The 16,105-nt window shown below is 42.6% G+C and overlaps 1 protein-coding gene across 1 annotated transcript in view; it reads right to left on the reverse strand.

The window, feature by feature from the left end:
• The window catches only part of LOC134338205 (uncharacterized), a 62,004-nt gene extending 53,521 nt beyond the window's left edge, over positions 1-8,483 (reverse strand). The window contains exons 1-2 of the mRNA XM_063033874.1: positions 8,358-8,483; positions 249-415 (exon numbers count right to left, since the gene is read on the reverse strand). Coding sequence (XP_062889944.1) covers positions 249-326 — 78 coding nt within the window. The 5' untranslated portion in view covers positions 327-415; positions 8,358-8,483. The remainder of the gene's footprint in view (positions 1-248; positions 416-8,357) is intronic.
• Between the last annotated feature and the right edge of the window lie 7,622 nt (positions 8,484-16,105).

Raw genomic sequence — 16,105 nt, forward strand, 5'->3', positions numbered from 1 at the left:
CTCGAAAAGCTCTAATAGATTGGTCAGACATGACCTACCATGCACAAAGCCATGTTGAGTCTCCCTAATAAGTCCCTGTCTGTCCGAATACTTGTAGATCCTATCTCTCAGGACTCCTTCCAATAATATACCTACTACCGACGTCAAACTTACCAGCCTACAATTTCCCGGATTACTTTTGTATTTTAGTAAAATATTTTACAGCCACATTAAAAACTGAAATTTAGAAAGATAAAGGAAATCAGTACCACCAGCATCAGTCTCCACCAGTTTAAGACCCTGTTGAGAATCTTCCATAAGGCAGACCATGTGGAGTGGAGAACCATGTCTGTTGGGCATCTGTTGTCTCAATCGTGTGCCTACTTCCAGACTGATAAATGTCAGCAGTACCGTTTTCACAATGGGGGATCTGAGGCTGAAAGAAAGGTAAACATAAAGTCCAGTATTAAGTAACACTAATTCAAATTGTAAGATAAACATGGTCATCCAGGTTTATAATTATGTAACAATTATGCTGGGTAGCTTCTCAGTTCCTTAATGAAGTGCAAATGAACAAAAGCAGATTTGTCCTTCACATTCTTGGGATATCCCAATGTATTTCACAGTTAGTGGGTCCTGTACCAATCATCTCAAGCTTCTGGTTGCATATCATTTTAATTCTCCTTCCCACTCCCCTACCAACCTGTCTGTCTACAGAGAGGCCAAATATGAATTGAAAGAATACCATCTCATAGTCTCTTGGGTAGCTTACAAGCTAAATAGCATTAACATTGAAATTTCCATTGCGGATAACTCACAAACACCTACTCTTCTTCTCCTTTTGTTCACCTCTCCCATTTCCCTCACCCAACCTGGTTCCATCTATCTGCTATCTCCACCCCCATCTGATCCCACCCATCACCTACCAGTTTCACACCCCTACCCCCTCCATTTCCATCTGCTCATCATCCCATCTCCATTTGGTCATTTGGTTCTACCTGGCACCTACAAGCCACTATCCCAGTCCCACTGCTACCTCGTTCTGCTACACACTGCCTCTTACTCCCAGTCCTGATGCAGGCTCTTGACCTGAAATATTGACTTACAATTTTTGCCTCCACAGCTGACCTGCTGAGTTCTTCTAGAGTGTTGTTTTCATTCCAGATTCCAACATCTGCTGTTTTTCTTGTCTTCAGTAAGAAATTATTTGAAAAATGCAACGTAAGAAATGAAGCTGTTGATTTGCACACTGCAAGTCCCCCGCAAAAAGAATTGTGATCATGGTCAGATTACCTGTTTAGTGAAGGATTAAAATTGAATGGAAATTCTGGCTGCTCTTCCAAAAGTAGTGCTATGGGGTTATCTTACGTCCAGACCCTATGCTGCACTCAGCCAAGCTGAAGGCTGGAGCTGGGCTTCCAGTGGAAGATGGTGTACGAGACCATATGGGAAAGAAACAGTGTAACATTTTTCCTCAGGATGTCAGAAAGCCCAAATTAGCCATTAAAGACTTGGACACTAACACCGTGTCTTGCTCTCAACTAGAAAACTGTAGAAGTCTGGAAATTCTTTTTCTGTTGTATTTGCAAAATGTGAGATTGTAAGACGCAAGAGGTAGTGCAGATGCTGGAAATCTAGAGCAATCCACACAACGTGCTGGAGTGGCTTAGCGGGTCAGGCAGCATCTATGGATGGGAATAAACAGATGGCATTTTAGGCTCAGACCCTTCATCTGGACTGGAAAGGAAGGGGGAAGAAGTCAGAATAAGAAGATGGAGGGAGGGGAGGAGGAAGTACAAGGTGGCAGGTTGGAGGTGATATTCCATTTGGGTGGCCTCCAACCTGATGGCATGAACGTTGATTCCTCGAACCTCTGGTAACAGCCCCCCCCCCCCTCCTTCACCATTCTCCATTCCTGTTTCCATCTTACACCTTCTCTTCTTACCTGCCCATCATCTCTCTCTGGTGCTCTTCCCCCTTTCTTTACTTCCATGGTCTTCTGTCCTCTCCTATCAAATTTCCCCTTCTCCAGCCCTTTATCTCTTCCACCAATTAATTTCCCAGCTCTTTACTTCACCCCGTCCCCCTCTCCCAGTTGCACCTATCACCTGCCGCCTTGGTGCTTCTTCCTCCCCTCCATCCACCTTCTTATTCAGACTTCTTTCCTCTTTCTTCCCAGTCCTGATGAAGGGTCTCGGCCCAACATGTTGACTGTTTATTCCGGTCCACAGACGCTGCCTGACCTGCTGAGCTCCTCCAGCACATTGTGTATATTGTGAGAATCTTAGTAGTACATGCAAATTGAAATTCTGAAATTCAGTTCCATTTAAACAGAGGACAAAAGTTTTTGCTTTACTTTGTTTTTCCCTAGTTTTAGCCAACTCTTTAGGTCTCTGATTTTATTTGTGGAATCAACATTTTTCACATTTGGACCAAATCCTGGCTATTAGACACAAAAATTTTGTTTGTAAGTGAGCTATTGTGTGCCTGTCACTGGAGAATTGAATTTGAGCATAGCTCACCCTGCTGGATGTCTATCACTTCACTGTTGTAGTTACCAATTACCAAGTAACTAAAGTGGTACAGGAACACTTCACTTCCAACTCCCCATAAACTCTTAAAGTCTTGCAGTCATGATTAATAGGATTAGAGGCAAAACTATGAATGGAATGTCGCTTAATGATATGGATTATCTAGGGGAAGCAACTTTCAACACATCTATATGAACTTGCAGGAGGAAGACAGCTGAAACCTCCTCTTCCACTCTAACATGTTAAAAAAGGGAAGGTTAGAAAAAGTAAAATTATCAATGTCACTTACATTAAAAAATATATTTTAGTATCCAAATTGATGTCGCTCAAGGAAAGTTTGGATCAAAATGGCTTCTGAAGACTAGACTTCCCTCACCCCACTAAAGTAGTGGTATGTCACTTTGAAGAAGCCACATGAAGTTACATCAGGAGACCTTGGTAAGTACCACATGAGAAGTTACTCTGCATACTAAGGCTAATGAAAGTAATAGTGAGACATACCAGTCTAGTAGAGACACAACTAAGTATTGTATATACCTTCATTTACAAAAGCAAGGTCTAATAGAGCTTGACAATCCCACAGCCAATGCATTCTCTCAGCATGACAGTGGACAATTAGAAGCTAAGAGAAAACTTCGGGAAACTCCATGATTTCAAGGTAATTCACCTGGTACATGCCAAATACATGGCCGAAATTTGCACCAACTTTATCCAGAAGAACCATAAATGAGTCATCTCAGATTCATCTCGAGAACTCCACCATTACAAAAGTAATTTTCAGGCAATGCAATTTATTCCATGTGGCAGCAAGAAATGATATAGAACGCTGGATTGAGCAAAGCCTCAGTGACTTAACAACATCAGAGTCCTGATAATTTACATTCTGGAACTAGACATGTCTACAATCACACTGTTCCAGTACTGTTATAATAACTTGCAATAACTCAATACACACCCAGGTATGTCTTTGTCATGAAAAGGCAGGATTTATTTATTTATTTATTTATTTATTGAGTACAGAACAAAATAGACTCTTCCAGCTCTTCAAGCCATGCTGCCCAGCAATCCCCCGATTTAGTTATAGCTAAATCATAGGACAATTTACAATGATCAATTAACCTACTAACTGGTACATGTTTGGACTGTGGGAGGAAACCAGAGCACCTGGAGGTAATCTATGCAGTCACAGGGAGAACATACAAACTCCTTAGAGGCAGTGGTGGACATGGAACACGGGTCACCTGTACTATAAAGCGGTGTGCTAACCACTACACCACTACGCTGCCCATTCCAGCTATTAAACCCAATCAGTCTGTTTTCCATCATCTGAAAAATTAAGGAATGTGTTGTCTATAGTGCTATGATTCATAGATTACCTGTTTACTGATGACCACTTTGGACTTTGTTAGGACCACTGAACTCCATGTTTCCTCATAACCTAAGGCAAGACATGGATAGATTGCTGAATTCCAGAGTAGAGGGGGTTCTGGGTGAAACTTCCCTTAACATAAAGTAAGTGTGACATCTTGGAGACTGGTAAAACTAGAGTCAATGGGAATTATGAGTAAAAACTCTCCAATGATTAGGATCATCCCTTGCTCAAAGGACGACGATGTAGTTGTTGAGGGTCAAGCATCTCAGCCAAAGGATATTCCAGCAGGTGTCCTCCAAGATTGTGCCCTTGGTCCAACTATCTAGAGCTGCTTCATCGGTGAGTTTCCTTCTATCATAGATATTTGCTGATGATCCAACAATGCTAATTCCACTTGCAGTTCCTCAGTAAATGAGGCAGTCAATGACTGCATATAGCAGTTTTGGTCAATGTTGATGCCACACAAATGGCAGAAAATAACTATATCCTTTAAGGGAAACTCTACTTTCTTAAATAGTCAATGGTATTAACTTTGCCAAATCCCTATTGCTAAGATCCTGGGAGTCACTATTGATTAGCAATATACCTGGAGTATAAATATTTTGGCAATAACTGGCATAAGAAGTTAGATAACCTATGGCGAGTGATCTATCTGACTCTTCAGAATTCCTCATCGCCTTAAGGGCACTTGGGTTGGATATTAAATCTTGCCCTAGCCAGCAAAGCCTAAACACCACAATAATAAAAAAACAAAAGAATGAAAGAACCAGTTGCGACTTAGCAGGTAACTTGCAGTTCTGTATCAGAATGCTGTAGATTCAAGCCCATTCACTATATCCCTACACAGTCTAAAATGGATTTTGGCTTGGTGGGGAAGGAAAACTCTACTTGCTGCAAAGTTCAGTAAAGCGTATTCAGTAAGGCAGCGGTCCCCAACCACCGGGCCGCGGACCGGTACCAGGCCACAAAGCATGTGTTACCGGGCTGTGAGGAAACGATATGATTTGGCAATATGAGCCGGCTGCACCTGTCCTCATTCCCTGTCACGTCCACTGTTGAACTTGAACACACACAAGGTCATTACCCGCGCGTCATCCACGTCAGCGCGGGAAGAAGATCAACTCCTTGAGCTTGCAAATGACGGCGGGCTGAAAAGTATGTTTGACATAACACCTCTGCCGGCATTCCGGATCAAAGTCAAGGCTAAATATCCTGAGACAGCCATGAAAGCACTCAAAACATTGCTTCAATTTCCAACATATCTCTGCAATGAATGCAACGAAAACTAAATTGCGGAATAGACTGGACATAAGGAACCACGTTCAAGTATCGCTGTCTCCCATCACCCTTTGATAGGACCGTCTTGATTCAGGGAAACAAGCCCAGGGCTCCCACTGATTCAGCGATATTGGTGTGTTGCAATGATTTTATATGTTCATACGGGGAAAATATGTGCTGTGTGTTTAATATCCAAACGTTACTTAAAATGTTATGATGCTATTGACTTATAAGTGACTTATATAACCATATAACAATTACAGCATGGAAAAAGGCCATCTCTGCCCTTCTAGTCCGTGCCGAACGCTACTCTCACCTAGTCCCACCAACCTGCACTCAGCCTATAACCCTCCATTCCTTTCCTGTCCATATACCTATCCAATTTTTCTTTAAATGATAATATCGAACCTGCCTCTACCACTTCTACTGGAAGGTCGTTCAATACGTACTTCAAGCTCCCCTGTCCTCCCCTGATAATTAACTTATCACTATATTCATGCGAGGAAAATATGCGCTGTGTGTTTAATTTTAAATTCATTAGATAAACCCTTTTAGAAATAAAATTGAGTGTATTAGCCACTTATCACCTATATTCCGGTCGTGATTAGCACCCCCTCCAACCCAAACAGAATCGCCAAAACGATTTGCAGAAAAAAAAATCGGCAGGTACACGCATGCGCACTGGTGCCCATGCAAGATGTCATGGTCATTGTAGTCTTTCTCTGGGTAAACACAACGTATTTGACTGCTACTCTTGTCCGCTGGCAACCCTACCCACCCCCGCCCCCGGGTCGGCCCGTCCGCAAGAATATTGTCAATATTAAACCGGTCCGCAGTGCAAAAAAGGTTGGGGATCCCCTGCGGTAAGGCATAAAACTGTTGACCTATGTAAGTCCTTACACTTATTTTTAGTAAAGAGAAATCAAGGGCTAATATAATTCCTGATAAGTAAGTTGGATTTCTATTTTGCTTTTTTTTTGCTACTTATGACTGATTAATTGCTGATGGTTTTTAAAAGATTAGCTTTATTTATCCCATGTACATCAAAACATTGAAAGACAATGAAATGTGTTTCAGCAATGACCACACGATCCAAGAACTGTGCTGGGGACAGCCCACAAGCATCACCACACTTCTGGCGGCAACGTAGCAGGCTACAACTCACTATCCCTAACTGTGTGTCTTTGGAAGGTGGGGGGAAACCAGTGCACCCGCAACAAGCCCACGTAGTCATGGGGAGAACTTACAAACTCTTTACAGAGAGTGGTGGGAATTGAACCCTGACTGGTGATCGCCAGAATTGGAAAGCATTGCACTAACCACTACACTACCGTGCCGCTAACAGTGCATGGCTCGGTACGCTACTCCATATAACCAAAACAGCACGGAAACAGGCCATCTCCAATGGGACTAGGCCTCATTCCACTGTTTTTACCTGCTGAAGTGCAGCCAATGTTTCTGGGTGTCTGACCCATTCATATGAGAATTTAGCCTTTTGGTATGCTTTCAACTTTCCGACTGTAATTTCATGCTTATTTTCCAACATGGTATATTTCAAATGTTTCATAAAAATTCTATTTATGGATATAATATACAAGAGTGCCACAAGTTTGATGCAATAAGGTTGACGCCTTTATAGAAAGGTCTTGCCAAAGGGAAGAGTTTTAGATATGATGCAGAAATGGGACGTGCAGAAACAAGTTGGACTAAGTTGGTGTTGTTAGTAAAACACAAGTGCACACAAGTTATTTTCCACTCTCTGTTGACTTGGACGAGTTAAATCAACAGCAATTTGGTGTTCTGCTATTGTAACTCATTTTAGTTATATTTCAATGAACTAAAATCAAAATTTCTCTTGTTCTTGACTGTGCTGGCAGCTCTTACATTTAACTCTTAACATGCTTTGCATTGCTTTCAAAGATTTGTAAAATTAATTGGGTTTCTCCAATTAGGATTATCTGTATTTTATAGTCACCTTATATTTTATGACAAATTAAATAATTGTTGAGACATTGGGTAGGAGGCAAGTGGAAAAGTGTCAGGTTTGGCACAAGAATATATATTAGCAAAGGTCCAACTTTAAACATCCACACAATGATTTCATCATAATGCTCCTGTTTTATTTGCCTCTTTTCACACCTACCAGACTCCCCAAGCCCCTACCCCCCTCATCACACTTTCAGATTTCCTCTTAAAAATAAATTTTCAATCAGAAGGTAACAAAAAATATGACAAATATGATTTAACTAAAAAGAATAAAATTTATATTTACACATATCAGTTCTTCACAAGGAAAAATTAAATGTAAAATTCTAAATAAAGCTTATTTGATCAAAGCAGACATCACCAGACTTGAGAACAGCTGTTATCAGATTCTTGAATGAATCTCTCAAATGCTAAAGATGATTTCTTAATTTTTCAATCTACCTCATAATGGCCCTTGCACTTTATACATTTACCTGAATTGAACTTTCTCTGAAGCTGCAACATCATAATTGGCGTTCAGTTTTTTATCACTATCTTGATGTGCTTATGTGGGGCATGATCTGCTTGTTTAGCACCCAAATAAACCTTCTTCACTGAATCTTGGTGCACACGACAATTATAAACCAGTACACAATTTAACATGCTTCATGTAGCCCTGAATTCCTATTTATCTTCTTCTGATGTCCTGAATATGTTCACTTACAGATATGCTGTATTAGCAAAAACTTATCATTTACATCTCAAAGAAAGGAGTATCTTATCTGATCATTTCCATTTGTTAATTAATCTAATGCTAAACTTATGTCGATGTTAAGATCTTAACTGCTATATTGAAAAAAATAAGCACTTTGACTAAAGCAATACATGCAGAATATTTGATATTAAAGTATTTGTACTTTATTTATCATAGCATCTAATTCCACTGCTTCATGTTTTCAGGTGGGATACTAGCAAAAAAAACTTATTGTATTTTTGAGCTTAACTAAGCAGTGAGCTATCTCATTTACTGCAAATGTCCTGCTAGTAATTGATACAATCTGTAATACAATAAAGTGCTGGTGTTTTACGAGGGAGATGCTGATGAGAATAGAATATAAAGCTACGACAAAAGACAAGAAAGTCACCAATACCACATTTCTACCGGTAACTTCAATCCTCATCCAGGCAGAATGAAGATGTGCAATCTTCTAAAACAAAGTAAGAATTCCTACCTTTCAATTTTAGTTGAACAAAAATGGAACCTTGTGAGCAAATCTTGTTTATTCTTTCATATCAGAATCCCATGCAGGCTACTGCAAACTCTCTTTTTGCCTGAGTACATGATCATTCTGATCAGCAGTAGTCCAGTTCTCAATCTGTTAATACTATGAGACTTCCAACTGTGTACACATACCACCTAATGTTGCCATGTCTCTCTTAGTAACTGCACAGCCGATCTGATGTGTAAACAAACGCAAGGGGAAACAGATTGTAATCCAGTTCTTGACATGTAAACGTTATTTTAATCCGTCTCATGAAAATACTGTCTTGTTGACCAAATAAATCTTGGAACTCTGTCAATTTTACCAGTCTAATCCTCTTAATATTTAAATACTCCCTTTTATTCTGATTCTAAAATATCGCTAGGTCTCAAGTAACTTTGTTCATTGTTCAGTAGCTTTGTCTAATTCAAATACATTTAAGAGCTTTAATTTGACAGTAAACAGCTCCACCTTTTAAAGCTATACATCCCCATAATTAACGTGTTAATTGAAACATGTGCGTACAACAAAAACACACTCAACCTTAAACTCATCTTGGAGTCCAAATTCGTGTGCTGTTTTACTACTTTTGTTGTTAGTTGTAAATTGCAAAGATAAGTTAACTTGTAACAAATAATATTGCATATGTACTAATTAAAATAGATATATCCATTCAGCAGCCAATATTCCAATGGATGAAAAAGGCAGCAGTGAATAAACTTCGCACACCTTGAAGATGGTAGAACCATCTTTCCTTCCAGTGAGGGAAGATTCACAGTGAGGGGAGATCTTCTTGGCCAATTGTATCCTCATCATTGGAACTGTACCCCTTTGAAAAAAGAGCTCCTGCTGCAGGCATGATAAGGTGTTTCCTTCAATTTGGCATGGAAGTTTTAGCAGATTCACAGCAGTCAAACATGCCTTTTGGAGTTCTGCAGGCTCTGCTCGTCAAAGGTCAAAGATACCCTCCCTTCTTTGTTTTGTAAAAGGTGGAGGATACTTACTTGGTTAATCTGGTATTTTTTTTTTGCCAATGGTCAGTTTGTGAGGTAGTTAGTTCCTTCAGCCACTTGAGCAGGGTTTTTACATTCTCCTGATGTTCTCATGTTTTTGTGGATGATTCCTCTCCATTTTGATTGGTCAATGCCCAGGGATTTTTAAGTTGACATGGAAGTTATATTTTCTTTAAGGGGGCATTTCTTTAACGTTTTCTTTGGAGCAGCAGAAGCTGTGGAGGAGACCTAACGGAACTTACAAAATTATGAGAAGCACAGACAACCAGTTTCTTTCTCACAGAGTCAAAATGTGAATACACTGCCTGGAATGGTAGTGGGAGCAAATATGATAGAAGCATTTAAGAGGCTCTTAAATACATAAATATGAAAAGAATGGAGGGGCATTTTGTCGGCAGAAGAGATTAGTTTAGCACTTAATTAGCTTGGCACAGCATCATAAACTGAAGGGTATTTTCCTGTGCTGTTCTCTTATATGTTCCATGACGCTTTGAGTACACCCTTGAAGCCTTTTCTATATATTCCTCGTAATTTCTTACTGTGACATAACTAGGCTTAGTATGCCTGTTTTGATATTTTGGTGTTGGGTATGCAAACAAATTGGCCTGCCTGTTAGAACTGATGGACTGCAATAAAAACCTCACAGCTGCACAGATTGGATGGGTTGCACCTGAACTTGAGGGGGAGCAATATCCTTGCAGGTAGGTTTGCTAGCATGGTTCAGGAGGGTCTAAACTAATTTGCGAGGGGGATGGGACCTGGAGCGATAGAGCAGTGAAAGAAGTGCATGGAGTAAAGCCAGATCTAACATATAGAGAGGCTTTGAAGCAGAATAAATGGTGTAAAGACAGTAAGGTAGAAGGGCTGAAGTGTGTGTACCTCACTGCAAGAAGCATCAGGAACAAAGGTGATGAACTGAGAGCTTGGATACATACATGGAATTATGATGTAGTGGCCATTACAGAGACTTGGCTGGCACCAGGATAGGAATGGATTCTCAATATTCCTGGAATTCAGTGCTTTAAAAGGGATAGAGAGGGCGGAAAAAGGGGAGGAGGGATAGCATTACTGGTCAGGGATACTATTACAGTTACAGAAAGGGTGAGTAATGTAGCAGGATCCTCTTTTGAGTCAATATGGGTGGAAATCAGGAACAGGAAGGGAGCAGGTACTCTGTTGGGGGTATTCTATAGGCCTCTTGGTAGCAGCAGAGATACAGAGGAGCAGATTGGGAGGCAGATTTTGGAAAGGTGCAAGAATAACAGGGTTGTTATCATGGGTGACTTTAACTTCCCTAATATTGATGGCACCTGATTAGTTCCAATGGTTTAGACGGGGCAGAGTTTATTAAGTGTGTCCAAGACGGATTCCTGTCACAGTATGTGGACAGGCTGACTAGAGGGAATGCCATACTAGATCTAGTACTAGGTAATGAACTGGGTCAGGTCACAGATCTCTCAGTGGGTGAGCATCCGGGGGACAGTGACCAACGCTCCCTGGCCTTTAGCATTATCATGGAAAAGGATAGAATCAGAGAGGACAGAAAAATTTTTAACTGGGGAAGGGCAAATTATGAGGCTATAAGGCTAGAACTTGCAGGTGTGAATTGGGATGATGCTTTTGCAGGGAAATATACTATGGACATGTGGTCGATGTTTAGAGATCTCTTGCAGGATGTTAGGGATAAATTTGTCCCGGTGAGGAAAATAAAGAATGGTAGGGTGAAGGAACCATGGGTGACAAGTGAGGTGGAATATCTAGTCAGGTGGAAGAAGGCAGCATACATGAGGTTTAGGAAGCAAGGATCAGATGGGTCTATTGAGGAATATAGGGAAGCAAGAAAGGAGCTTAAGAAGGGGCTGAGAAGAGCAAGAAGGGGGCATGAGAAGGCCTTGGCGAGTAGCGTAAAGGAAAACCCCAAGGCATTCTTCAATTATGTGAAGAAAAAAAGGATGATAGGATTGAAGGTAGGACCGATTAGAGATAAAGGTGGGAAGATGTGCCTGGAGGCTGTGGAAGTGAGCAAGGTCCTCAATGAATACTTCTCTTCAGTATTCACCAATGAGAGGGAACTTGACGATGGTGAGGACAATATGAGTGAGGTTGATGTTCTGGAGCACGTTGATGTTAAGGGAGAGGAGGTATTGGAGTTGTTAAAATACATTAGGACAGATACGTCCCCGGGGCCTAACGGAATATTCCCCAGGCTGCTCCACAAGGTGAGGGAAGAGATTGCTGAGCCTCTGGCTAGGATCTTTATGTCCTCGTTGTCCACGGGAATGGTACCGGAGAATTGGAAGGAGGCGAATGTCGTCCCCCTTGTTCAAAAAAGGTAGTAGGGATAGTCCAGGTAATTATAGACCAGTGAGCCTTACGTCTGTGGTGGGAAAGCTGTTGGAAAAGATTCTTAGAAATAGGATCTATGGGCATTTAGAGAATCATGGTCTGATCAGGGACAGTCAGCATGGCTTTGTGAAGGGCAGATCGTGTCTAACAAGCCTGAGGAGGTGACCAGGCATATAGTTGAGGGTAGTGCAGTGGATGTGATCTATATGGATTTTAGTAAGGCATTTGACAAGGTTCCACACGGTAGGCTTATTCAGAAAGTCCGAAGGCAAGGGATCCAGGGAAGTTTGGCCATGTGGATTCAGAATTGGCTTGCCTGCAGAAGACAGAGGGTCATGGTGGAGGGAGTACATTCAGATTGGAGGATTGTAACTAGTGGTGTCCCATAAGGATCTGTTCTGGGACCTCTACTTTTCGTGATTTTTATTAACGACCTGGATGTCGGGGTAGAAGGCTGGGTTGGCAAGTTTGCAGTCGACACAAAGTTTGGCGGTGTTGTAGATAGTGCAGAGGATTGTCGAAGATTGCAGAGAGACATTGATAGGATGCAGAAGTGGGCTGAGAAGTGGCAGATGGAGTTCAACCCAGAGAAGTGTGAGGTGGTACACTTTAGAAGGACAAACTCCAAGGCAGAGTACGAGGTAAATGGCAGGATACTTGGTAGTGTGGAGGAGCAGAGGGATCTGGAGGTACATGTCCACAGATCCCTGAAAGTTGCCTCACAGGTAGATAGGGTAGCTAAGAAAGCTTATGGGGTGTTAGCTTTCATAAGTTGAGGGATGGAGTTTAAGAGTTGCGATGTAATGATGCAGCTCTATAAAACTCTGGTTAGGCCACACTTGGAGTACTGTGTCCAGTTCTGGTTGCCTTACTATAGGAAGGATGTGGAAGCATTGGAAAGGGTACAGAGGAGGTTTACCAGGATGCTGCCTGGTTTAGAGAGTATGGATTATGATCAGAGATTAGGGGAGCTAGGGCTTTACTCTTTGGGGAGAAGGAGGATGAAAGGAGACATGATAAAGGTGTACAAGATAATTAGAGGAATAGATAGAGTGGATAGCCAGTGCCTCTTCCCCAGGGCACCACTGCTCAATACCAGAGGACATGGCTTTAAGGTAAGGGGTGGGAAGTGTAAGGGGGGATATTAGAGGAAGGTTTTTTTTACTCAGAGAGTGGTTGGTGCGTGGAACGTACTGCCTGAGTCAGTGGTGGAGGCAGATACACTAGTGAAGTTTAAGAGACTACTAGACAGGTATATGGAGGAATTTAAGGTGGAGGGTTATATGGGAGGCAGGGTTTGAGGGTCGGCACAACATTATGGGCTGAAGGGCCTGTAATGTACTGTACTATTCTATGTTCTATGCTGGCCTGAGACATTACACTGACATTAGTTCACATCATCAAAGTGAGGCACAGTAGTGTAGCAGCTAGCCTAATTGCTTTACAGCACCAGCGATTACTGAAAGCTGTTTGATTCCCACTGCTGCCTGTAAGGAGCTTGCATGTTTTCCTCTGACCACATCAATTTCTTCCTCGTGCTCTGCTGTCCTCCCATATACTAAAGATGCAAGGTTAGGGTTAGTAAGTTGAGGGCATGTTTTGTTGGCGTCATGAGCACACTGACGCTTGTGGGCTGAGCACAGCCCTGTCCTTGGACTGTGTTGGCTGCTGAAGCAAGATGACATTTTAGTTTGTTTCGATGTACATGTGATAAGTAAAATTAACCTTTAAATTCATTAAACCGGATTTTCCATTGTTGTAACAGGTAATACGAAGCATGAAGGAGAGGGATCACTGTTGGCCTGCTGACCACTAGCTTAGTCCTAGGTCTTGATTGTCAAACATCTTTTTCCTCAAAGGCTGTGCTGGAGTATTGAGGGCAATGGTGAATTTCTTCATCAAAGTCTGCCTTTCTCAAGCGGTGGCCGCTGGGTGTATGTTTGTGGCTTTCTGCAGCTGTATCCCATCCACTGGGGTGTATGGGGTGTCAGGGAGGGGTAGCACCTCTGGTGGGAGAACATGTCACGTTCTTTTCAAGGCAGTTAGTCCACCTTTGTTCCCCACCTGGCACTCAGCTCTCACTTGTGGTTCCCCGTAGCTGTTTGCATGCGACAGCGGCCATACCCCGGGCAACGGCTTTGACAAGCTGGCTAAACCAGGTGAGGGTAGCCGACGGGTCTCAATCCCTCGGTGAGATAGGGAGTTGTCTATCCCAGCATGTGATGACAGACTCTGGCGGATTGAGCGGATGAGACCAATGGAAGGTCCAACGGCCAAGAAGGCGGTCTCTGCGAGCGTCGTGGAACGTGTAGAGCAGGACAAGAGACAGAAGACGTCCTGGTCATCCATTGCACCTAGTCCCATCTCCAGCCGTCTCGACTCTGTCTTGCCACTGGATCCAGATGGGAATTGGGAAGAGAGAGTGAGGCTAACGCTGCGCAACTCTCCCTCACTTAAATCCAAATCACACGCTAGTCTCGACACCATCAAATGGTGTTGAGGTCCTTATCAACGTCGACGATAGATGAACACAACACATCCCATCCACTTCAACGTGTGGTGTGTTCAGAGATGTTCTTCTGCACACTACTGTGGTTACTTGAGCTGCTGTCACCTTCCTGTCAGCTTGAACCAGTCTGGCCTTTCCCCTCTGATCTCTCCCATTAACAAAGTGTTTTCACCCACAGAACCGCTGCTCACTGAATAGTTTGTTTATCGCACCATTCTCTGTAAACTCTAGAGACCGCTGTGTCTGAAAATCCCACATCAGCAGTTTCTGAGATATTCAAACCACCCCATCTGGCACCAATCATTCCACGGGTCAAAATCACATTTCTTCCCCACTCCGATGCGAGGTTTGAACAATTAAACCTCTTCCAGGGGTTCCCAAACTTCTTTATGCCATGGGCCAATACCATTAAGCAAAGGGTCCGTGGACCTCATATGGGGAATCCCAGATCATATTCTGCATGCTTTTATGAATTGAATTGCTGCTGCAATTGGCTGATTAGATATTTCCATTAACAAGGTGTACAGGTGAATGTAATAAAGTGACCACTGAGTGTAGAAGTAATCCAGATCATGAACTTTTCTGCAGATTTGCTCGTGTTCATAAACTTTTTTTTTTGTTTGGAAGGCAATGTTGTAGATCAGGGCCAGTTTGGTAGATTGACCTTTTGATTTGCAGATACAGAATGCGCGCGCACACACACACACACACAATACTGTAGCTTGACACTGTGGTTGGAGTAATCTTGGCTCTGGAATGTGGTGCCATAAACTTGAGTTTTTCAATTAGATCTGAAGATCAGCTTTTTTCCTGTAAGATGTTTAGAGGAAAGATGCAGTATTGACATAAGACTTGGGGGAGGTGGATAATGCTGCTTTGTTTGACACTGGTCTTCATTTCGATTGCTGTCACAGGCATGTTGATTAGGATTACATTTTGCATACCATCAAAATGAAAAGGTACAAATTTCTGTGGGTAATGTATCTAATTTGAAGGTAGTGTTCCAACATATTTTCCAATTGGAGTCAAAGACATTAACGAGGCTTAAAAGGGCTATAAACAATGATTACTACTGCTTCCTGCACTTGCCCTGGATCTGTAATTCAGGGAAGTGCAGATCTGCAATTTCTTTAAATGGATGGAATTTGTACTGTGATTCAGGGAGCTGCTCATTGGCTACTGGAAGATAGTTGAGGAAGACCCTGGCAATGGCTTCCCTTCTATTTAACAGCAAAGGGGCCTCTTTAATCAACAGTCAGAAGTTTCATCTCCAGCAATTATTTATTTATCCCTTCTGTTACGAGAATACACATAAAATTAAGATGTTTGCTGGCCTGGGCTAGCATCAGTGGCATCAGCAGTTGGTCTGCCATCTGCCCTCAGGGGAAGGAGAGATAAGGAACAATGGAGCAGCGTCTGGAGATGTGTAATGAAGGGATGTGGGAGAGAGAGCTGTCTGGAGCGGCTCCCCCCTTTGAACCCTGAACTGTTTGAAGTGATGGACAGGCGATACCCCAGCAGGGGGATAAAAAGGGACAGGTTCGCTAAGACAGACACACACGCCACCCGAGGTAACGAGACCCTGGAAGCGGTGCGCCTCTCACGAGTGGGTGAGAAGTGCCAGACAACGACAAGGGTGGAAAGGTACGATCAGCGGGAACCCGGTGTGTGTCCGCCCTTGCCTGGGTGCCGGGTTCACTGCAGAGGATCGACCGCATCTGGAGGAGGGGTCACAGTCGGTGACCTCAGGTGACATCACCAAGGACCCGCCCAAAAGTTGCTCGTGAGCATCTCGCTGGTCTGTGAGTGAAGCTGTGCTGAATGATGAGTTGTTCCTGTTCTCTCTGTCT

This window comes from Mobula hypostoma, chromosome 26 (genome assembly GCF_963921235.1).
Source record: "Mobula hypostoma chromosome 26, sMobHyp1.1, whole genome shotgun sequence".
Classification (NCBI taxonomy): Eukaryota; Metazoa; Chordata; class Chondrichthyes; order Myliobatiformes; family Myliobatidae; genus Mobula; species Mobula hypostoma.